Here is a 24,920-nt window from a genome sequence, read left to right on the forward strand (position 1 = left end):
ATAAAAATAAGCAATTGCAGCCAAATAAACAATAGAGCTGGAATATGCAGTGAAGAATTTCCACAATACAGTGAATTCTGTATTAGAAACATGAGAAACAACACCAATGCTTGTTTAGAAACTGTTTTAATGTACAGAAAACAGTAGAAATTCTCATAACACACTGTAAGCATATACAGCTCCCAGGCTGCATTGCAAAATCCCAGTCTAAAAAGACTGAAAAGCTAACCTGTAGCTGAATGCACTAAAACTGACGCTGTGCCTTTAAGGCACCTCTGCCCCTAGCTTCCCATCATGCCTCAGGGGTTACAGTTAGGTCAGTTGTTCTTTTCGGAGACTGAAAACCAAACCATGGTAATAACAGGTTAAAAAACATCTCCTATTAAATAAACAAAGTCCTTTGCCCGGGGAGGCGGGAGGGTTGCTTATGACTTTGATGAGGATACCCCTGGAAGAGAACTAGGATTACAGGTAAGTAACTAATCCTTCTCTTCCAGGGGATCCTCATCAATAGTCATAAGCATTAGAATAGAGTAGCGAGCCTCACCTCATCCCTGCGGGCAAAGGAATCAACAGATAACATTTATATCCGTAGGCCCAAAAATAGGCCTTTTTCTACCCAAATAGGTTTCTCAAGGAGGCTTGCCCTACTTCAGAATCCGCTCTGGAATCAGACTCTAGGCAATAATGCCTTGTAAAGGTATGGACTGATTTCCATGTCGCAGCCTTGCATATTTCTGACATAGGAATGTCATGCAAAAAAGCTATTGTGGCTGCTTTCCCTCTAGTGGAATGAGCTTTGGGTGATTGCAACAAAGGTTTGCCAGCCAGCTGGTATGCTAGTTTGATACAAGAGACAATCCATCTGGAGATGGATCTTTTGGCTGCTGCAAACCCGGACCTCATTGCACCATAATTGACAAAGAGTTGGTCTGTCTTTCTGGTGTCCTTTGTTCTTTCTAGGTAAAACTTTAGCACCCGTTTAAGATCTAACGAGTGCAACGACCTCTCAGCTGGGGTCGATGGATTAGGAAAGAACGAAGGAAGGGTAATCGTTTGATTTATATGAAAATCCGATACCACTTTTGGAAGAAAAGAAGGGTGAGCCCTCATTACTACTCTGTTGTGGTGAAACACAGTGTAAGGTTCCTTGGTGCAGAGTGCTTGAATCTCGCTAACCCTGCGCGCAGAGGTTATTGCCACCAAGAAGGCCGCCTTCCAAGTGAGATGCTGCAAGGAGGCCTTGTGTATAGGCTCAAACGGTGTAGACATCAGTCTGGAGAGAACCAGGTTCAACTCCCAGGGGGGAGAAGGATTTCTCACAGGTGGATAGACCTTCTTTAATCCCTGAAGGAAATCTTTCACCACCGGGACCTGAAAAAACGATGTTTGTGTAGGTAATTTTCTGTACGCTACTATGGCAGATAGATGAACCCTAATAGAAGCGTATTTCAACCCTGATGTCGCTAAGTATAGGAGGTATGGTAGGACTACCTCTTCTTGCCCTTTGGTGGGATCAAAGCCATGGTCCTTACACCAAATGAAAAATCTTTTCCACTTGAACGCATAAGACGTCCTTGTGGAAGGTCTCTTCGCCTCTCTTAAAATATTCATACATTCCGGAGGCAGATTTAAGTGTCCATATTGCAAGACCTCAGGAGCCATGCAGTCAGGTTCAGCGACTGGAGGTTGGGATGCAGGATCCTCCCGTCCATTTTGCTCAGCAGGTCTGGCTTGCACGGCAGCCGTCTGTGTGGACACCGCGACAGATGTAACAGATCTGGATACCACCATTGTCGCGGCCAATCCGGAGCAATTAGGATCATGTCCATGCTCGATCTGATGAGCTTGGCCACCACCTTCGGAATCAGTGCCAGAGGGGGAAAAGCATAAGCGAACATTCCTGTCCACTCCAGCAGGAGAGCGTTCCCTTGCGTCCCTGGCCGGTGGAACCTGGACGCGAAGGCGTGGCATTTGGCGTTTTCGTCGTCCGCAAATAAGTCTATGTCTGGACGACCCCAGCAACGGAAGAGTTCTTCGACCACTTCGTCGTTTAGCACCCAGTCTGGCTGATCTTCGAAGTGCCTACTGAGTGCGTCTGCTTTTGTGTTTAACTCGCCTGGAAGGTGTACTGCCACCACCGACAGTCCCCGAGCCAGAAGCCAGTGCCAGATCGCCTGGGCTTCCAGAGACAGAGGGCGAGATCGAGTTCCTCCCTGCTTGTTCAGATAGAACATAGTTGTAGTGTTGTCCGTCTGAACCAGGACTTTGTCCGTTGTTATTGCTGGAAGGAACGCCTTGAGCGCCAGATGAACCGCTCGAAGTTCCAGCATGTTGATGTGGTATGTCTGAAGGTTGGTCGACCAGCGACCCTGAATCTGAAGATGACCCATGTGAGCACCCCAGCCTTCTAGAGATGCGTCCGTTACCACAGACAGAGAAGGCAGAGGTTGCTGAAAAGGGACTCCCTGCAGGACATTCCGAGGGCGAGTCCACCACTGTATTGAGGTCAGCGCTGCTTGAGACAGGATGATTCGATCCTCCCAATCTCCAGACGCTTGGTCCCACTGATCCTCCACCGACTCTTGAAGAGGCCGCATTCTCAACCTGGCGTTCGGTATTAGGAAGATGCAGGACGCCATGGAGCCCAACAGAGACGCTACGTCTCGCACCTTTGGACGAGGAATCTGAAGTAACTTTTTGCATTTTTGTCCCATGGAAGAAAGTCTCTCTTGCGAAGGAAACGCTCTTCCTAACTTTGTGTCTAGAACTGCTCCCAGATAGTGGATAGTTTGTGTGGGCTGCAGGATCGATTTTTCTGAGTTTACATGGAGGCCGAGCCTGTGTAGCTGTTGGAGACACAGGTGATAGTCTTTGGTGGCTTGCCGAGGCGACGGACTCTTCAGGAGCCAGTCGTCTAGATATGGGTACACAAAGAGACCTTTTTTGTGTAGACACGCCGCTACCACTGCCATGCACTTGGTGAAGACCCTTGGTGCGGATTTGAGTCCGAAAGGGAGCACTTTGAACTGGTAATGCCTGGACCCTACCAGGAACCTCAAGTACTTTCGATGACCTGGTGTAATAGGAATGTGGAAGTACGCGTCTTGTAAATCCACCGAACACATCCAATCTCCGATCTGTAGATGAGGACATATTTGATGGAGTGCCAACATGCGAAACTTCTCTTTGACCACCACTTTGTTGAGGAGTCGAAGATCCAAAATTGGTCTGAATTTGCCTTCTTGGTCCTTTTTGGGAACAAGGAAATATCTTGAGTACACTCCTTTCCCCCTTTGGGAGAGGGGTACCACTTCGATTGCGTTTTTCTTTAAGAGGACGCTCACCTCCTTTTTGAGGAGCTCCAGATGGTACGAGCGAGACTTTTTTGGAGGAGCCGGTTGTGGTTTCTTCCTGAAACGTAGCGCATATCCATTGCGCAGTATATTCAGCACCCACCGATCTTTCGTGATGCTGACCCACTCTGCCAGATGTTGTGCAGCACTTCCTCCCACTGGAGTGGGTAACGGCGACAGAGGAAGCCACTGCTCAGGCCTTGCCTCCTCTAGGTGTGGTAGAGGATTGATTATGTCCGCCTCTACCTCTGCTTGACCTTCCTCCTCTGTATTGTGGCTTTCCTTGCGGCTTGTTTTGAGACCATTGAGGGGTTTGAACCCTCTGTTGGCCTCCCCGGTTCTTGTTGGTCTTGAAGCGTCGTTTGAACGGTGCTTTCTGTTTCCCCAGACCTACTGCCTTTACTGTGTCTAACTCGGTCTTCATCCGGGCCATTTCCTGATCGGCATGCTCCCCGAAGAGTGAAGATCCGGAAAAAGGCAGATTGAGTATGCGCTGCTGGGCATCTGGCTTGAGCCCAGTTAAACGCAGCCAAGAGGATCTCCTCGCACATACTCCATGTGAGTAGTTATGCCCAGCTAGAAGGGCGTTATCTGCTGATGAACTAATCATTTGGTTTGCCACCAAACAGCCCTCCGTCACGGTCTCCTCAAAGTCCTCCTGGTCCTCCTTGGGCAATTTCTCTTTGAATCGTTCCATGGAGTCCCATAGGGCTCTATCGTACCTTCCCAGAAGGGCTGATGCACTAGAGACTTTTAGGGATGAAGCTGCTGTGTTGCACACCTTGCGTCCCCAAGAATCTTGCGTCTTGCTGTCTTTGTCAGGAGGAACTGACGAAGAAGGAGCGACCGTGTGATTCTTCCTAGCTGAGGCTACAATAACTGAGTCCGCTGCAGGCTCACCTTTAACGAAGATAGGATCTGAGTCAGCCGGCCTATATTTTTTCTGGATACGTGCCGGAACTGCTCTGATCGTTGCTGGCGTGAGGAAAACCTCTTTGATTGGGTCCATTATTCCTGGGACTAATGGAAGCAACGGCCGTGCATATGATTTGTGATGAAGAGTCTCAAAAATCACAGTAGTGGACACCTCTGGAGTGGTCATTTCTATATTCAGCTTGTAAGCACCCCTTTGCAAAACGTCCAAATACGTGTTGACGTCGTCCAGAGGGGAAGCTCTTGAGCGAGGGCTGTCTGCCAGCGTCGGAGAGTAGTCCCCTTTAGAAGATCTAGGCGAAGCTGGAGGAGAGGATGAAGGAGTTCTTCTTCTCCTGTGGTGAGAATGCTCCTTCCTCACCGGAGATCTCCTAGGTCGTTCCTCCCTTCGAGGAGAACGTGATACCCTCTGATGTATTGGAGATCTCGATCTCACATCTCGTACCTCCTTTCTCGGTGTTCGAGATTTGGGTTGCTCCCTCCTTGGTGATCGGGAGACCCTAGGGGCATGTGACCTGTCCACTCTTCTCTCTCGTGAGCGTGATCGCTCTGTCTCTTCTGCTTGCTGAAGAGGAGACCTGTGGATTGGACTCAAGTACCTTTGAAGTCTCTCTGGTGCCTTAGAATCCTTCCAATTACTCAAAGGAGCGTACCATCTTGGCGAAAGTCTTATATGTGAAGTGTAACCCCGATGGGGATTCTTCTGAACCGGACTCCTACTCCTCGAAGATGACCCGGTTGACCCCGAGGCACTTGAGGAGGAATGGAGTGAAGCAGATTGTGTCACCAGGACTGTCGAAGGCACTGAAGGTGATCTCCGTCTCACCGGTGTTGGAGGACGTCTCAAAAGCCTTTCCCTCGACGTCGAACGCCTCTGTGGCGTCGACGGGGCGATAACTTTCGGCGTTGAATGCTTCGACGATGATCTGTGGTCCCTCGACGTCGATCGGTGATGATGTGCCGACGACAGAGTCATCTCCTTCGACGTCGAACGGCGTTGTCCTGCCGTCGACGGAGGTCTCGACGTCGACCGGCGTTGTCCTGCCGTCGACGGAGGTCTCGACGTCGAACGGCCTAATCCTGCCGTCGACGGAGGTCTCGACGTCGAACGGTCTAGTACTGCCGTCGACGGAGCTCTCGACGTCGGCCGACGTTGATCTGTCGGCGACGGAGATGTCATCGACCTGGCATGTGGCGATGGCGGAGGATCGGACATCCTCGACGACGAGCGCCGACGTGCCTTAGATGATCCCTTCCTCGACGACGATCGTCCGAGGGGGCTCTTGCTCCTCGACGCCGAGCGCCTCCGTGGAGACGTCGACGGAGGTGTTACACTCTTCGAAGCCTGTCGACGTCGAGACGACGGCGAGTGTGATCTGTCTCTCGACGCCGACCGTCGCCTGGTTGACGGCGGCGGAGTTGACTCATGTCTTGAAGCCGAACCTCTCGTCGACGGCGATCTCGTGGCTTCTCTCGACGCCGATCGTCGCCTAGTTGACGACGGCGGAGCTTTCCTCGACAACGGCGAACCTCTTTTCGACGACGATTTCCTCATCGACGCCGATCTCGACGCCGACGGAGCTTTTTCTCTTGAACTGTCCATCAGATGTCGTTTTTTCAGCGCCGAGCCCGGTGCTGAGGTTGATGGACGTTCTGACTTGCCTTTGGAGGGAGTTCTGGGTCTCTTTGAACTCTTTCTCTCCGCAGATCTTCCTCTCATGGATTTCTGGGCCAGACTATAGAGTCTGTTCCTCTCTCTGTCTTTAAGTGTTCTGTCAGACAGCTTTTTACAATGAGAACAGTCTTTAGGATCATGATCCTCTGGCAAGCATAAAATACAGACCTCATGAGAGTCTGTTTTTGCCTTCTTGTGGCCACAAGAAGGGCAATCATCAAAAAGTGAGGGCATCCTGAAAGGAAAAACCTCACAAAAAATTGACTGCTAAGCAGTTATTTACTTGACTATGATGTGAAAAGTCAAAGTAAATCAAAAAAATTGTTCTTTAGAAGATTTTCTGACTGAAAAAGGCAGAAAAGTGTGGAGCTGTGTATCCAGGGTCCTTCCTGAAGGAGCCGGAAAGAACAACTGACCTAACTGTAACCCCTGAGGCATGATGGGAAGCTAGGGGCAGAGGTGCCTTAAAGGCACAGCGTCAGTTTTAGTGCATTCAGCTACAGGTTAGCTTTTCAGTCTTTTTAGACTGGGATTTTGCAATGCAGCCTGGGAGCTGTATATGCTTACAGTGTGTTATGAGAATTTCTACTGTTTTCTGTACATTAAAACAGTTTCTAAACAAGCATTGGTGTTGTTTCTCATGTTTCTAATACAGAATTCACTGTATTGTGGAAATTCTTCACTGCATATTCCAGCTCTATTGTTTATTTGGCTGCAATTGCTTATTTTTATATATATATATATTTATATATATATGTCTATAATATATGTGGGGCACATATAATATATTGTTTCCGGGGTCCCGCGCATGGGCGGGAATATTCTAATGCTTATGACTATTGATGAGGATCCCCTGGAAGAGAACCTGACTGATAGTTCCGGTGATCAGAATACATTGTAGCACAGCAGACTGTGAGCCTGCCAGCACTGTAGCCTTAGCTAACAGTGGAAGGTAAAGCTCCGACGCCTGTGGGGGACCCTGAGCAGTCATAGTGATTAACTTTACGAACTAGAGCCCAGCAGCTGCTGTCTCTCGGAGCAGCAGAGCCGTACACAGGCGCCGCTGGTGGCACCAGCTGGCGAGTCAGCAAAATGCGTGACAATGCATTTCAGTGCGGTGATGCGGAACACCGCACTGAAATGCGTGAGTGTCACACCTGATGCGTGATGCTTGACAGGACTGTTAGAGGCAGAGAGAGCAGACGCTAGCCCTCTCGCTTCAGAGTCAACAGATAAAACATACATTTTCCCTAGATATTTCACCACAACGATGTTGACATTTATCAAAAACTGCAGATATAATGACCGAAGGAAAAGAACTGGTGAAACAATCTTCCTGAAGAAAAAATGAAAAAACAATTCCCACGAGGAAAAATGCTTGAAAAAGCTAGCTGATGCCTAAGACATCGGGTGATAATAAAAAGCCCCGACAGGATTTGTGTTTTAGCCATAAATAGCCTTTACAAAAGACAAAAACAGTTTCGGATCTTCTTCAGTGTGGAAAACAACAAACTGCCTGACTGCATGCTGGGCACGATGGACAGTGCAGTCTCAAAGTTTCTTGAAGGGACGGTTCAGTTTTTACTGTTTAGTTTGTTTGTGTTATTTCACTCTTCTTTTTATAATGGTATGTAGCGGTGGTGTTTCCTGTGCCACTATAATGTACCTGTGGTATCTATGGTTCTGTCTGTATACTCTCTCTCTCTTCATTCTCTATAGCTTAGAATGTTCTCTCTAGGTTCCTAGCTTAGTGTTCTAGCTTGGGGAGTTACTGCCTGGTTCCTGTACTGAGCTGACGTTGCTTCGTGCTTGCTGTGAAGGTTTCTTAATAAAGAACCTATACTTAACCAGAATAATTCCTGCTTATGATTGAAGATCTGGACATAACAAATTGGCGACGTTTGGGATTTTTCCTGAATCCTTCACACCTTCAGCACCCACTGAAGCACTGGGAGGCCTACTCGACCATCGAGAAGCGCATGAAACCTTTCAACAATATACGCGATTTCTCTTCAAAGGTCGTATTCAACTTTTAAAATTTTTTGACTATTTTCCACGATCCAGCGCCACTTTCAAACTAGCTGCGCAACCGTTACCCTCGAGCGTATCTCGAGCGTGTCTGTCTCGAGCGACATAGACTCCACGTTCCCTCCCTCGAGCGAGTTTCAGCTCGAGAATTCCAATGGAACGTACCTGACCGAGTCTTCCACTCCAGCCATCTTCGTCCCTCCTCCCAGTCAGCCATCGCGCACGTCACAGTTCTCCGCCTGGTCTCTAACGGAGTGACGCGCCTCACGTTTTTCCTACGTGAATCCAACGTGACTCCATCTTGGTAAAGGTCACGCAAGTATTCCTTCCTCAATTACAAGCGCATTCAGTTTCGTGCGCTCGTTTCTTCAAACTCATCACAACTTTAGTCACGGTGAGCTACGCACTCTTCATTATAATTACAGCGTTTTTTTTTCTTTTAGCCTATTTTTGATAAACGCTGTCCTGGATTTCAAACAACTTATTCGATTTCAGGTTTGATCCACTCTAGTCTTTGATTCTGTTTCTACCACAGCACATCTCATTGAATTCTACTCGATGATGTGCACATCTTAACAAGTACTTTAACCCTTAATTGACTGATATTGTTTTGTGTTTTAATTTTGTTTATTATATTGTATTCTCTGTACTCATTATTGCCTTGACATGTCTCAAAATATTGTCACACCTCCTTATTTTCTTCCTGAGCCTGGTGTACCTAAAACTAAATGGAAACAATGGTTCAAGGGTTTTGGCAGTTACATTATTGCATTAGATGGTCAGAAATATGAACCAGACAGGAAATTAGCTTTACTCTATAACAGTCTTGGAGCTGAAGGTCAACGCATTTTTGATCATTTACCTGTTTCTCCTCAACCTCATGAAACCGAGTGGGATTGTTTCCAAGAAGCTGTTTCTAGATTAGCTAAATATTTCATTGACGAAACTAGTGTTGTGGTGGAGCGCCACAAATTTTATACTAGACATCAATTTGAGTATGAGTCAATTGAAACCTTTTTGACAGAACTTAGAGTTTTGATAGCAACTTGTGAATTCGATGGTAATATCGATTCTTACCTCAGAGATCAAATAGTAGTTAACTGTTATAACAAAAAGGTCCAAGAGAGATTGCTTTGTTGTAGGGATCCATCTCTCAACGAAACTCTTGAACTTGCGAGGGGAATCGAGAGATCTGTCTCTTCTCAAAGGGTTTTGAACAAAGGTAAAGGTGACACCATAACTGAAGCTGTCAGTGCTCTAAACATCAAACCAAAATTTCCCCAGTTTAAAAACAAAGATTCTAGAGAACCTAAAAAGAACTTTGCATGTTTCAGATGTGGTTCTTCTTCACATCTTGCCAATTTCAAAGGTTGCCCAGTTCTGAGTAAAACTTGTCTCAATTGTAAACGTACTGGTCACTTTACCAGAGTATGTAACAGAAATCCTGTGAAAATTAATGCGATTGAAAATGTTGAGTTTTCTGAACCTGAGAATGTATGTACCGTTGTTTCTTCTAAAAAGATTGTGTTATACATTGATGCTGAATTGGATGATGGTGGTCCCATCTGCGATATCACCATTGGTAGCACAGTAATTCAAGTGACGGTGGATTCTGGTTCTCCAATCACCTTCGTCACTGACATTTTATATAATTTACACTGGAATTCTTCCCAATTATTCCCTCCTGATATTCACACCATTTCCTTTGGAGGGCATTCCATTGACATGCTGGGATTCTTCAATGATACCATAAAATTTGAGGACAGATCCATTGCTACCAAAATATATGTTGCTAAAAATGGGTACAACATTTTAGGTTGGAAAGATCAGGGCAAATTTGGCATGGTTTTAAGACCAGGTACATCCTGTCCTATTTCTTTAGTTGATGTCTCCTCTTCCTCCAATCTTGACCTACAACAACTTTTAGCCAAACATAGGGCTCTTTTCATGGACAAGCTGGGTCTCGTTCATAACTTTGAGCACCGCATTGTTCTCAAAAAGGATGCCATTCCTGTGGTCCATAAAGTCAGGAATGTTCCCTTATCTGTTAGGTCACAACTAAAATTACACCTAGAGCAGCTATGCCTTGACAAAGTTATTGAGCCTATAAATTCTTCTGAATGGTTCGCCCCCATCGTTATTGCGAAAAAAAAGGGCAGCAAAGACATTAGGCTATGCATCGACCTAAGGTCTTTAAACAAAAACATTTTAATAGATTGTTTTCCCCTGCCCAAAATACAAGACATGTTGGCTCAACTTGGTGATTCTAAAGTCTTTTCGTGCTTGGACTTAAGATCCGCCTATCACCAGGTTGAACTCAGTGAAGATTCCCGTGATTTGACATCCTTTAATACACCTTTTGGTCCCTTCAGGTTCTTACGCATGCCTTTTGGGCTTGCGTCTGCTGCCTCTGTCTTTCAGAAGCTCATGTATAAAATGTTTAGCAATTGCAGCAATGTGTTGGCTTATCAAGATGACATCCTTATTTATTCTAAGTGTGGTAATGACCATTTAAAGAAACTGTCTGAAGTGTTGAACATTTTGGAAACCAATGGTTTTACTGTAAAGAAAGAAAAGTGCAAGTTCATGGTTGATAGCATTGATTACCTTGGCCATCACATATCTAGCAGTGGCATTTCTCCCAAACAAGACCTTATTAAAGCCATTGTTGACAGTCCCAGTCCGGAAAACAAAGATCAACTTAGATCTTTCCTCGGTGTTTGTGAATACTATTCAAGATTTGTGGATTGTTTTGCCCTGCAAACTGAACCCTTAAGAAAATTACTCAGGAAAGGCGAAAAGTTTGTTTGGGATGACTCTCTTAATAAGATTTTTGTGCACTTAAAGAACCTCATTGTTCAAGCCCCCTCTCTTCATTCTTTCAGAGATGATATTCCATCTATTGTCACGGTGGATGCAAGTGGCATTGGGTTAGGGGCTGTTTTGTCTCAATTGGTTGACGGGGTGGAACAGACAGTTGGCTTTTCTTCCAGATCTCTTTCTCCTGCAGAGCGCAGATACAGCACCATTGAGAGGGAAGCTCTGGCCTGTCTGTGGGCAACCAAGCATTTTGAGACTTACCTCTGGGGTAGAAGATTTATTTTGGTGACTGACCACAAACCCTTGGTGTTCCTTTTGTCTGATAAAGACCACAGTAATCTCAGTCCTCGTTTAGTCAGATTACTCTCAAGGATGTACGATTTTAATTTCTCCATCTCTCATATCCCTGGGGGTAAAAACACCCGTGCCGATTTCCTCTCTAGGTGTCCCCTTAAAGATTGTGTAAATTCTTCTTCACTTTGTGAGGACTCTGAATGTGTCGTAGGCATGGTTGATGGGTTGTTGTTCTCTGAGAATATCATCAGCAAGGATGAGTGGTTGGATTGTGTTAAATTGGACAAGGTTCAAAATGTACTCAAGGATCATGTCATCAAGGGCTGGCCCGCTGACAGGAATCTTGATTCTGGATTACGTTTATTTGCCAAAGTCAAAGATGAACTTACTGTTGAAGATGATTTTTTGATGAGGGGATCTTTATTAATTCCTCCCAACAAACTCAAACTTAAATTGTTGAATTTGGCTCATCTGGGTCATCTAGGGATCACAGGCACCAAGAAAAGGCTTCGACTCTACTACTGGTGGCCCAATCTTGATATTGATGTTGAAAATTTTGTGGGCAGGTGTTCTTGTTGTTTTGAAGCTGATAAGTCCCTTAAGCTGCGGAATACGCCCCTTATTCCTGTTCCCTATCCTCAGGGCCCCTGGGAGAAACTGGGCATTGATTTTATTGGTCCCATGTACAACTTGAAACCTCATATGAGATTCGCCTTAGTTTTGGTGGACTATTTTTCCAAGTGGGTTGAGTGCAGGTTCATGTCTGATCCTTCCACGGTTGGTGTCATTGATTTTCTGGATGACCTCTTTCACAGAGAAGGTATCCCGAAATTTCTTGTCTCCGACAATGGTGTCCAGTTCAAGTCCCAAGTCACTCAAAAGTTCTTATCCAATCTTGACATTAAACATTTGACTGTTGCCCTTTACAGTCCACAAGGAAATGGCATGGTTGAAAGGGTTAACAGAATGTTAAAAGACACCATCCAATTAGCCTGCATGCAGAATCTGGATGTTTCCAAAGCTGTTAAAGAAAGGTTGTGGAACTATCATAACACACCCCATTCCACTACTGGAATTACCCCTTTTGTCTTATTAAAGAAACGTTTTGGCTCTTCCAAGCTTAGCCCTCCCTGGGTTCTTGACAAAACTAAGGTTGATGGTAAATTACCCAACGTTGATCAGGTTCGCGACAAGGTTGTTTCTATGCAAAACAAGATGAAAATTGCTTATGATGATAAATTCAAAACTAAAGTGATTACTTTCAATGTGGGTGATTCCGTCAAGGTCAAAAGACCTCTCAAAAACAGTCGTCATTCCTCAAAATTCTATCCTACTTCCAAAGTTGTCAGAGTCTCCAGGAATGCCGTGTTACTTTCCAATGGGAAGTGGTGGAGTAAAAGAAATGTTGTTATTGTTAATCCTTTTGTTCCCAAGGACTCAAAAGACCAGGAAGACAACAACCTTTCTGTTTCCTCATCTTTGGATCTTCAGCCTTCCACGTCTTCTCATCAAAGAGACTTTTCAGCCATTCATGGTTGTGATGATTTGGATCTTCCTGGTCCTTCTTCCTCACTGTCGGACCAATGTTCTCCTTCTGATGTCAACAATGATGTTTATGCCTCTGATGTTCATTCTGTTGGTTCTGATTCGACTTTCAATGTCATTCCTGCTCAGCTTAATCTTCCTCCTCCTCTCAGGCGGAGTTCTCGCAACATTTCTGCTCCTGCCTACCTCAAGGACTATCATCTTTAATCTATTCCTTCTTTTTTTTTTTTCTTCCTCCTTTTCTTTGCCTTCATTTTTTTTCTCTTTGGGGAAGGGAGATGTGTGGTATCTATGGTTCTGTCTGTATACTCTCTCTCTCTTCATTCTCTATAGCTTAGAATGTTCTCTCTAGGTTCCTAGCTTAGTGTTCTAGCTTGGGGAGTTACTGCCTGGTTCCTGTACTGAGCTGACGTTGCTTCGTGCTTGCTGTGAAGGTTTCTTAATAAAGAACCTATACTTAACCAGAATAATTCCTGCTTATGATTGAAGATCTGGACATAACAGTACCCTACTTGTTAAAAATAAAAACTGAAAATGTTTTCTAGTTATGAGTCATTTACATTTAAAAAAATGCAATTTAAAAATGTTTTGGATGCCGCATGTGTGCAGATAGTCGACCTTTTAAAAATATATTAAAATGTATATTGAGTTTGTCTAGGAACGTTTCTAAGAGATCAGAGTTATATAACAGCAGATTTTCAGAAGAATGAGAAATGCAACATCAAAGATGTCACATGAGGGTTACTTTTTCTGCTGGCAAGTCTATCTGACTATTGCGGGATCGCTTTAGATTACCCATTATAGAGCAATTCATCTCAATCACAGAATGAATCTGCTTACACTAACAGGTTTGAAAAGAACCTATCTGACCAAAAGCCCACACATCATGCGCTTTGGGGAAACGTTTATGACAGAGGGCTTATGGTTCATTTCATGATTAACAACTGTTGAGTCAACACGCTTCGGCTACATAACTAAAGTTATACATCCGATGTTCACAATCTGTCAACACCCTGGAAAACATTTTCATTTTTGGCATTTCTCCCACAAATTTCAGGATGAAGCCTTTTTTAAATTTGATTTAACTGAAACATTTGCTGATACTCTCTTAATTGAGGACTTCTGTTCAGCTATTAAAATGCATTATGTTTTGTTTCATTCAGAGGGTTGTATTTAAAAAACAGTTTCTAAAAATCACCATTTCAACAACATAAACAACAATACATTTAAAACATATATATTTCTTCACCTTTTTGCTCGTGTTTCTGTATTTAAATCCTGCTGCCCTCTTCCAGAGGTACCTAAAGAAACAATATAAAGTATTGTAAATTGGTTCTTGTCTTACTAATAATCTACAGAAGGGAACAAAATATGTTAAAAGGGACCCACGGTGAGACATCTTGAACAGATACCATGTAAGCACTCTGCTACGGATTGTAAGCACCAACACAACAGTTGACTGTAACTCAAGTGTTGTAACATCTAGCCCACACTTGATTCCTTTCAGACGCACAACCCAGGCACACTCCATTCCCTCCAACCCACCCTCCACCACATATTATTGAAACCTGCCAAGATGCTCGGCGTGACGTAGTCTCCTGGTGTAGACTATTTGAAGTGGGCTATTTGCAGAGTCCAGAGACTTAAACTTGCACGGTCCCCCATCAGATATTTCTAAACAAACAGAAGAAAATGTAGTAGCTTCAGAGGTCTACTGCGAGCATCTGGTGCTCTGTTCCAGCACCTAATTGTCAACACCGGCACTTGTGGCAGTCTGCCACATAGTGGCGCTGTCTGTCTAAATTACAGATCAGCACAACAGCTCAATAATTAAATATACATTCAAAATGATTGTTATCTGCCGGCCAGGTCATTCTTCTAGTTTTGGGGCACTTGAATAGTCTGAATTGTCAAATCTGTGGGAGTTTCAAGGGTTGTAGTTGTGTAGTGTTGGAACTGTCATTGGCAATGCTGGCAGGGGCAACAGGTGGTGCAAGCTGCACTGGCCTCCTGACGAGGGCCCTGGCGCCTATGTTTTTTTTTAATTTTTACAAATTAAATGCTGATGGTAAGGCTGGCAGATATGGATAGGCACGAACGCTATAGAGTGTCTAGTGGGATGGGAACAGGGCCTTAAATTGTGCTCCCTCTTTCACTGGGAGCCAATATTGAAACACTTCATATAAGGTAATGGTTCTGGCATCCTAGGATGAAAGAGTTTGGAAGGCATAATTTGGGTTTCTTGCAGTTTCGAGAGATTCGTTTTGGGCAGGTAAAAAGACAGTCATGTAATATAAATAAGAAAAAAACAATAAAAATGTGCATAATATGTTTGCTTGTATGGTGTTCAAATTCAAACCTATGGGGCGGCACAAGCCCTGTGAGGTGGATGTTAAACATCAAAAAGTCGAAGAGTTGTCAGGTGCTTCTATGGCAGAAATGTCTACTATGCACGTCTAATAAGTAATCTATGGAGATCTTATGACGTATTTTTATGCAGGAAAAGGGCTTATCGGATTTAAATGTATTTATATACAAATTTACATGCATTATGTGTTTATAAACGGTTTCGTTTTTTTTACCAAATAGTTTCACTAACATGCCTCATTTTCAAACCAACAGAAACTAAATTTCGCAGAAAGTCGCATCGATGACACGACCCACGTAGCCCATCAGACTTCGGATTTACTGCAACTTAAAAACCCCACTCAATGAATCTGGCTCATCAGAGGTCGTCCCAGCTGCAAATGTCTCCAAATATCGGCGTCATACACCGCCCACACCCCTAGTTCTGCCCATTACATCACTAGAATGGATCTCATCTTGTATATTTGCAACATCTATCGGTCTGTTTCCGAGGGGAGAACCAATGGCCCTTTAACCCACAATGAATTTCAGAGAGAACCTTTGTTTAGCCAGTGGCGGCTCATATGAACAAATAACCCTACTGTATACTTGGCCCTCCTTTCGCTAACAAGCCCAGAATAAAGGTCACTGGTGAGACTGACTAGTAACCTATATGATTCTTTGATCTCTCCCTGCATAGAATGGTAAGACTGCCCTATGGAATAATATACCCCTTGCACTACAGACAGCGATTTCAAGAGGCATTTGGAGAAGTCGCTTGCTGCTTTGGGCGAAGTGGTTGAGAACGTGACTCACAAGGAAGGTCATGGAAGAGATTAAAACAATAAAGACTGATGCTAACAGACCTCAGGCAGAGGTTCCTTACCCAGGTGCCTGGAAGGGGCTGGAGAGCATAAACTGAAACCCGTCATCCACCAAATGCAGATGGAGCCCCAGAATGAACATAGCACATGGAGAGAGCACTGACAACGTGAAGAAGCATCTGGAGGGTTACTGGGTGAGTGAGGGTGCTGAAACGGACCACTGGACGGCTGTGTTTGTTGTTGGACTGGACTGGTTTTTTGTTTCCTGATAGAGCTCAAATGTATTAGTCATTAAAGTTTAGGAAGAAGTTTAATCCGGTTCATGCAAGTACAATGCAATGTTTAAGCAAGTTTATGCATGGCGAGGCTGTAACGACAATACAATAATGAATATATACAACCCATCCATTAACTTAAAACACCTATCTAAAAATACGTAGTGATTGTCAAATATTTTAATAACCGTTTTGACAAAACCAAAATGATCGCCTTTCCTACTTCCTAGATGTAATCCCAGAACAGTTCATTCTGGATACCTTGTGCCTATTGCACTAGACCCCTTCTGTGGAATGGGAATATGGTACGACTTGCACTTTCAACTGGAGTTTCATACGATGGGGGAACCACCCAACATTATTTACGGAGAAATTATTGGGCCTTCCAGATGGTGGATAGTAAAGATTAGGTTTTTGCTCGCCAGCAGGAACCCTCTTTTATGGCAGCAAAAAATGCTCTTTGCATGAAAGCATATCTCAGGTTCTTAAATGGGGGCAGAATCTCAAACACTACCTGACCGTACTAGCACAGTCATACAGGACTGGTAATGGGTCTGCTTACCCAGAAAGCAGGTTGGCAGAGTGTGCTGACCCCTGAGACACCACTCAGGGACTTGGCATTGCTCTATGACGTATGCAACATGAAACAGTCCCGTAAAAGGGATGTCATAAGTATAATGAAGCTAGGGGACATATGGGACTCGGAAGGTATTAAATCATTCACAACACTGAGCAGGTAAACCTCCCTTTCTGGCTCCCAATTTTTCAAATACTTTCTTGTCAAACACGCTCTGTCAAAGCATGTGGAACTAGTAACAGAGTCAAAGATGAATCCTCATTTGCATAAAGAGTACTATCAACCCTTCTGATGAAGCTTGCAATATCCTTGGTACACAGACGTCTGATGAGGAACTCCGCAACTGTGTTACATGTAATAAAAGTCCTGATAGGCAGCAGACGCTCTGCCGCTTAGGGAAAGTGACTGGACTAAGGCACATATGTACCCAACAGAAGTGGCAATTAGATCAGGATTCAGGATAACAGATTTGAAAATGCTCCACCAGTGTGAGAATGCATCATTACCAGCTAGCAGCTCACAGCCTTAGACTGAGCAAGCCCTTATTGGAGCAGATGGTCTTTTTACGTAGTAGGCCACTGGAGGCTTTGCACTGATCAAAACATGCTGTTTAAAGCTACTCTGCTTTGGTGAAAACCTGCATATTGCAAGCTGGATGTCACATAAGTGGAACTGTTGGTTCAGTAAAGTACTTATCTACATTCGAACATCGGGGTGTTCAAAAAGGAAAACGCCTTGTCCTGTCAGCTCCCTACTCGAAAAGAGTCCCTTTTATTGTTAGTTATATAATAGGACACACCATTTCTCAAAAATTCTTAAAATAGCTGTAAAAATGTGCAGCTCCTAAACATTCAGTATTTCCTTCACTGTAAATGGAGTTGGCCAATTGTGAAGAGCTAGAACATTTTTTGGGATCCCTCTGAACTCCTTGATCCAAGATAATAAATCACAAGAACGGAAGGCTGCTGGTGTCAAAGGTACACTGCTCTAGCCTGGGGATCAAGGCAAGCCTTCCTAAGAGTAGGTGTACCGCCCTCATGTGCGGGCAAACCAGCGCAAGGAGAGTGTCTTGAATGTCTCAGAGCACAAAGTTAACGAAATGATGAATGACTGCTCGGGCGTTACAAAGCCCAATGGCATCAAGACGAATTCAAAATGGCTTCCCTGGGAGTTAAAGGCCACGTTCCAATTGTACCCCTCTATGATCCTCAATACATTTTAGGGCCCTCGGAAATGTAGTTTTGAAACGATATTTGCAGAAGTATCAATATAAGAGGAAGGGTGTGTCGATTATGGAGTGTTACAGCATTTAGTATTTGGCTCTTCGGACAGGGATGACATTCGCCATCGGTTTTCGGTATTAAACAATGTAAGCACCACTGCAAGACTGAGTCAAGTGAAACAGTTTAGGACGTTTTCTTCCAGAAGTTCTTTAAAAACAGCATATTCCTTCAGCGTGAAAGCATATATTTTTCTGTATGGTATCTTCAAATGAGGAATTAAATTGATCACACACCCTATGAGGGATTCCTGAACACATCCGAGAATTCCTCATGGGCGGATAGAATTGTAATTTGTTATTCAGATCTTGAACAGCAAAATAAGTGAGAGTGCCGCAGACCAAGGCCGGGTATAGCTGTAAGTGTTGTTGGCAATATACTGAAGACCAAGCCATGTATTCTTCCAGTTCTATGCAATTAAAGTAAGGAACAGGAGTCCTTAATGACATCAAAACTAGATTTTCAATAGCTGTTTTCTCAATGAACGTCCCTCAGAGCAAATGTTCTGTCATCAATGCTATGAATGGCTTTTGGCAGGATGTTTGTAAAGGAACTCCCTTTCATTTATAATGTTTGTTATCAATAAAACATACATAGGCTGCACCAGCGCAGTGATCAATATGGAGTCCCTTGTGGTGGCAGGACAAAATTATAGATGCAAATTAGTCTTGTTTGTTGCACATTTTTAATTGCCCTCCTGCAGTCTGCAGCGCATTAAGGGACGTATTATTTTTTCTGTAATTCCATCCAAAGTGTTCTTGCCACAATACAGGCAGAAGCCTTCCTTACTCCATCATTCATTCTCTTCTTTGGCCAAATTAGATCCAGTTTGCGGGGGTTTATCTGCGGTCTTCTTCTGTTTGGAGGATTTAGAAGGAGTAACCATGGAAGTACACCACCCATGGGTCCTTTCTTCAATCCTTTTGCTGAGCAGCCATCTAGAATGCATCACACGCTGTAGGATGATATACTACTAATGCCAGGACGTCCTTAATGAGTTTCGTTGTTCAATATAGAAGGCGGCGGCGGCAACTGAATTATCAGTCCAATCAGTTTCTGACTGTAAATCCTGTAAAATGGCATATGTGTCATGATGTCTCTAAATCCTTGTCTCAAGGTCAATAACCCAACATGAGCTATCTGTTTGGTGTGCCTCCAATCAAATAAGTTTGCGAACTGTTCCATGAAGCAAAATTGGTGAGCAAAGGGTTGTTACAATTAATCGAAGGTGTGACCCCAAGCTCATACTTCCTTAACTAGGTAAGAGTTTTTTGGTAAAATACTGGAATAAAACTAATCGTTTGTTTAAAGAATGCAAATGGTATTATGCCAGGAAAGATTGGTAACGTCGGAGATCCACAGTATACTTCTCAGGAGATGTCAATCCACATAGTAATGTTAAAAGGGGTGTGCGGGGGTTATCACCACTGAAGTATTAGTGTCAGATGTGATAGCCAAGGTACCAGGGGCAGTGGGAGGTGAATTTACAAGCTGTTGGCCTCTCCGAGTACCCAAACCCATTAACATGTTGAGAAAAATGACAGTTGTTGCTGAGCACCTCTAGAGTGTCTTGGAACTTGGCAGCACGCCCTGTGCATAAGTCTGCAATGCATCAATGTCGGAGTCCATTCCAAACGGGGAAAAAGTGTTCTCTCAATCTGTCAAGATTAGGGACTGTGGTGTTGCTCGCTTCCTCACCACCCACCAACCCTCCACCAGAGAGGATTGATGAACGGGAGGAAACAGAAAAATCTGCTACAGTGGTCCTCAAAGGGGAAACAGGAGGTATTGGAGGAGATAAAAAGATACTGCTGTAGATGTTCGTATGATCTTCAGATTGAAACTTGTGGTCTAGTTCCACCAATCAGCCTTGAAGCAAGATTTCAGACACATGTGTCTGGCACTGCAGCACAAGGCCAATCAGGATACTTTCACAGCAATGCTCTAGTAGCCATATGACTCCATTCACGTATTAGAGGAAGGAAGCGACAGCATCGCAGAAGGCAGACTGTCTGCCCCCAGACGATCACAGGGGCTGCCCTGGTAAATACGATGGCGCTATAACAGGAGGGTGGCTACGGAGGGACGCAGAGCAGCTGCATCATCGCCAGCCAAGGAATGTGACATCACAAGTCTCACGCTGGAGTCACTTGCTACAACAAAAGGAAAGGACAGCTCACATGTGGAGGCTGATTGCTGTAAGAAGAGCCAACACAGTCAGAAAAGCACTCCAGAATGGTTTCTCATATAGTCTAGTGGCACTTGCTAGCTTTCTTCAAGAGCCATACTGTTTTGGGAGACTTGAGGTAATAACCTCTACAGTGTATTGTGCTGACCTTCAGTTTTGTTTTGAGACAGAGATTATGGAGGTAGGTTTGCCTCTGACATAAGAGTAGATGACTCTGAAAGTTAGGTTCCTTTATTCAGTTTTGGTTAGAATATTCTGTCCCTGGTGTTGTTTAACGTTGAATTTGGGCAAGAGGATTGGGAGAGATGTTCTTGAGTGTTCAAAACTGTTTGGGCAAAGATTTCATTGGGACACTTTTTGAGGTGTTTAAAATGTGTGCTTGGGATTGGTGTTCCTCACATCAGTTTTGGGGTATTTAGGAATGCGAGTCCGATGACCACTGGATTTGGCAATTTTTTTCATCATGGGTACCTGGATGTGAATTACCTTGGAACGTATTGCATCTTACAGCCACGTCTACTCTGGTCGCAATTCTGATCCCTGCTATAGGTATATATTAACTGGTGATATGACCAGGGAGTCTAGGTTTAGATGACAGTATCATGCTTTTTCTCATTTCAGTTTCGTGTCCTACTTGGGTTTCCAAAGTATGGTTGACACAAGTGGATCTTCCCATGTCATGCTTCACGGTGCTGAGTTTCTACCAAGATAGTGTCTCCTCAGGTTGCTGGGTGTTATTCTTTCCCTTCAGAGTTGTTGTTGGGGATCTGGTGAGGCATATTATCTTCCGGGGTTCTGTGTCCATGGGATAAAACGAAGTGAGGTATTCCTACAAATATGACACTAGAGCTGTTAATGTAGCGGCCACATTGTCACTTGTAATCCTAGAAGCAGTAGCACAAGTAACATCAATACTGAAGAAGAACACTTGTAAGCACTATTCTCCCTGGATTGGTAGCATACTGAATTCTCCAAAGATGTGACTGCACCCATACCCAAGGGGTAACAGGATACTCTCAAGAATGCAGAAGAACAAGGGAACACTAACAGGCAGAGGTCCCAGAGGAATGCGCAGATGCGAGACAAAGTGGTGACTAGCACAGCACCTGTAGGCCTTTAGCCAGAAGGGAGGACTAAGCGAGAGCTGTAGTAAGAAGAGGAAGAGCAAGAACTTGGGGGAGGGAAGAAAGCATTAAATGTAGTGTATCCCAGGTACGTAAGTGAGGGCTAGTGGCAGCAGGAACCGCAAAACTCGAAGAAGTTGCGAGGCACCGTTCTGTTGTTCCTGCCGCTTCTTAACCCTCTACTTTACTGCCATGATTTCTATTGTGCCTTGCCTGGTTTGGTTTAATGGAGACTGAACCCCTGCAAGTCCAGCCTGCTTTTCAGCTTGCTTGTACCGATTCTCCACAAACTCCAGCCCTCCTTTGTCCAAATCTTCATTTTCACTTTGTGCAGGAAGGGAAAGGAAACGCTGCCTCTCATGGCTAGGGTAAGATCAGACCATTGCTTATATAATCCTCCTACAAGGACACGGACAGAATTCCTGATGTTATTTTCCATAAATACATTTTATTTGAGTTTTACGCTATGTTGCATTCAATAACAATGTACAAACAACGACTCCTACTCTCTTAGACGGCATCACATATCCAGCAATCTTTGCAAATTCTCATTCCAACTTCTCAGTACATCTCCCAAGAGTCCGACCACTTGACCCACAAGGTCCATTAGTACCTTGGTTGCCCTAGATTTGTCCATCCCCTCCACCTTTACTCTCCCCTTATCCCGCCGCATGCTCAACTGTTCCAGGGTGGCTTCCTTCTTCTGGAAGGTGGAGTAGTGTGGCTCACTGGTTAGAGGCGGCAGGCCTGAGAGCAGAAGTCAGCCTGGGACCAGGGTTCAATTCCCGACGCGGCAGGGTCGTGGACCTTGGTCAGCGGACTCGATAATTCTCGCTTCGGTGCTTACTCTAATCAGGGGTTCCACTCGGCAACTCTGGGCATTAGCTTGCCTAATCTCCACAACGGCCCCACCAATTCCGGGGATGCCTTGCTCCACCTTGGGGACTCCCAGCAAGGGACCATCCCACAGGGAAAGCCAGGACGGGTTCCCCAGAGTTATACAGCGCCGGGACGCCCCGTTGCTGGGGCAGCTGTGCGCTTTACAAGTTATGTTATGTTATGTTATTTTGTGACTTTTATAGCGCACGGCTACTCAATGAGTGTCCCGGCGCTTTATTGACATCCTAAAAGCAAACATAACACATGAAGAATAAAGAGGGAAGCACAAAAAAACTAATTTTTATTGTTTTGTAAAATCTAAGAGGCAAACAGCCAGGTTTTGAGGGCCTTTCTAAAAGATAGCAAATTAGAGTTGCTTCGTAACAGAAAAGGCAGAGAGTTCCAGAGCTGAGGAGCCCGAAGCATAAAGGAATGACCTCCCAGTCGAGCCTTCCTCACACGGGGCACAACGGCAAGAAGCTGTGATCCTGATCTCAAAGATCGCGACGGGCAATATTGCTTAAGCCTCCTCTGCAGGTATTTAGCCCCAGTTGAGTAAAAGGCCTTGTGAGCAAGAGTCAAAGTTTTAAAAACTATCCGCTGTCGGATAGGCAGCCAATGAAGTGCCTGTAACAGGCCAGAAACATGCGCTCGCCTGTGCAAGCCAAAAATGGCGCGAGCCGCCGCATTTTGGACCACCTGCATCCGCTGCAGGAGGTATTCGGGCAGGCCAAGATATAAGATGTTAGCATAGTCCAATCTTGAACCGATCAAGGCCTGCACCGCAATCCTCCTTTGATCTTCTGAGAGCAGCGGAAAGAACTTCCGCAACATGCGGAGAAGTCCAAAACACGAGCCTGTAAGAGTGAGGATCTGAGATCTGAGGGTCAGACCGTTGTCAATTTTGACCCCCAGATTCTTTGCCACCTGCGACGACTGGCTCGTGGAGACATGTCCGTCGGCCACCACCTCTGCCAGTCCGGGTCGGATTGGCAACCGAAGAAGATTACCTCCGATTTATCTGAGTTGCACTTGAGGCTGTTCAGTTGGAGCCATTTAAAAACAGCCCCAAGGCACTCACAGATACTCTCTCCTTCAAAATCCTCCCCTTTCCGGCAGGTGAAGAGCAGCTGGGTGTCATCCGCTTAGGATACGATCTGGGCTCCATAGGACTCCGCCAGGGCCGCCAATGGGGTCAAGAAGATGTTAAACAAAGTCGGGCTCAATACCGAGCCCTGCGGGACTCCGACTCCCAATGGCGGCATCTCGGCAGAAGCCGAGGAAACCCAGACCGACTGTCGGCGACCAGCTAGAAAAGATGTAAACCATCTCAACACCGTCCCCCTCAGACCGATCTCATGAAGTCTTAAGAGGAGACCCCCATGGGGGACGGTGTCGAAGGCCGCCGACAGATCGAGCATGATCAACATCGCTCTACCACCCAGATCTAGCGTCTCCTTGATGGCCTCAGAAACCTCCAACAGCGCCGTCTCCGTACTCAGGTTAGGGCGAAAGCCCGACTGAGTAGGGTGAAGCAGGTCGTTGGTTTCCAGAAAATTGGAAAGCACGCTGTGAACATGCTTCTCCAGGGTCTTGGCTAAGGCCGGAAGAAGAGAAATCGGCCTATAATTGGCCAAGACCTCAGGAGCCAGACCGGGCTTTTTAATCAAAGGAATGACCATAGCCCGCTTCCACGCCACAGGAACCTCGCCTAGGCTAAGGGAGCGATTCAGGAGAGGGTTAACCAACGGGTTAACTACCTCCGCCATCCTCGCCAAAAATTTGGCCGGGCATGGATCAAGCGGTGACCCAGATTTAAGATTGGCGAGCAGAGCCAAGGAGGAGGCCATAGATAAAGGCGGGAAATCAGAAAGAATAGGTCCCGCGAAAATCGATGGGACATAGCCAGCATCAGGGCCAGACAGAACAGCCTCCGGCCGCGATGGAAATGACTCCTGTATCGTCTTGATCTTCGTGGTGAAGAAGCCAGCCAGATCCGAGGCCCACTTCCGACTAGGAGCGGACTGAGTCCCATTCGACCGCGGGGTGATATATTCCCTAACGATCGAGAAGATCTCCTTGCCGGAGTTCGAAGCATCCTCGATCCTCCTGGCAAAATAGCTTTTCTTCTCAACCAAAATCGCTCGATGGTAAGTTTTGACCATATTCCTGTATTCGAGCTTGGCTTCTAGATTATACTGGGCTCGCCAGGTCCTTTCAGCCACCTTGCACTGCCTGCGAGAAGCGTGCAGCGCCCCGGTGAACCACGGGGCAGAGACCCGTTTAGATAGTGGCCGAGAAGGTCTAACCGGGGCCAGGTCATTTAGCCTCTCCTCAAACCAATCCTGCAAGGATTCCAAGTCGCTGTCCATATCTCCCGTCAACGGACACGGATGGTCAAGTAGTGCCTTAGATAACAATTCAGGGGTCACCTGGTGTAGCGCCCTTGTCTCAGAGCCAAACTGCCTAGAGGCGTTGCTCCGGAGTCTCTCGTTGGCCGGTATAGAAAACTGCACCAGGTAATGATCGGTCCAGAGCACCGGTAGAAGTGCAGTCACCTCTATGGAGGAAGAGGAAAAGACCTGGTCCAAGGTGTGGCCTTTATCGTGCGTAGGCCCAAAAAGAAAAGGGGCTAAGCCCAAGGGGATTGTGATATCAGCTAATTTAATCACGTCAGGGTCCAGGGCATCATCCATGTGAAAGTTAAAGTCGCCGGCCAAAATACAATGGTCAGCTCTCATGGCCAGCGATGACATGGCAGACTGAAGTTCATCAA

At 45.3% G+C, this 24,920-nt stretch overlaps 1 protein-coding gene across 4 annotated transcripts in view; it reads right to left on the reverse strand.

Moving 5' to 3' along the window:
• The window catches only part of POLK (DNA polymerase kappa), a 922,939-nt gene that overhangs the window by 25,331 nt on the left and 872,688 nt on the right, over nucleotides 1–24,920 (reverse strand). For all 4 annotated transcript variants that reach the window (XR_013607050.1, XM_078675233.1, XM_078675231.1 and 1 more), the window contains one exon: nucleotides 13,901–13,952. Coding sequence is in view for 3 of the 4 variants with exons in the window: in XM_078675233.1 (XP_078531359.1) it covers nucleotides 13,901–13,952 (52 nt within the window). In the remaining variant the exon portion in view is untranslated. The remainder of the gene's footprint in view (nucleotides 1–13,900; nucleotides 13,953–24,920) is intronic.

This window comes from Lissotriton helveticus, chromosome 2_1 (assembly GCF_964261635.1).
Source record: "Lissotriton helveticus chromosome 2_1, aLisHel1.1, whole genome shotgun sequence".
In the NCBI taxonomy this organism is placed as follows: Eukaryota; Metazoa; Chordata; class Amphibia; order Caudata; family Salamandridae; genus Lissotriton; species Lissotriton helveticus.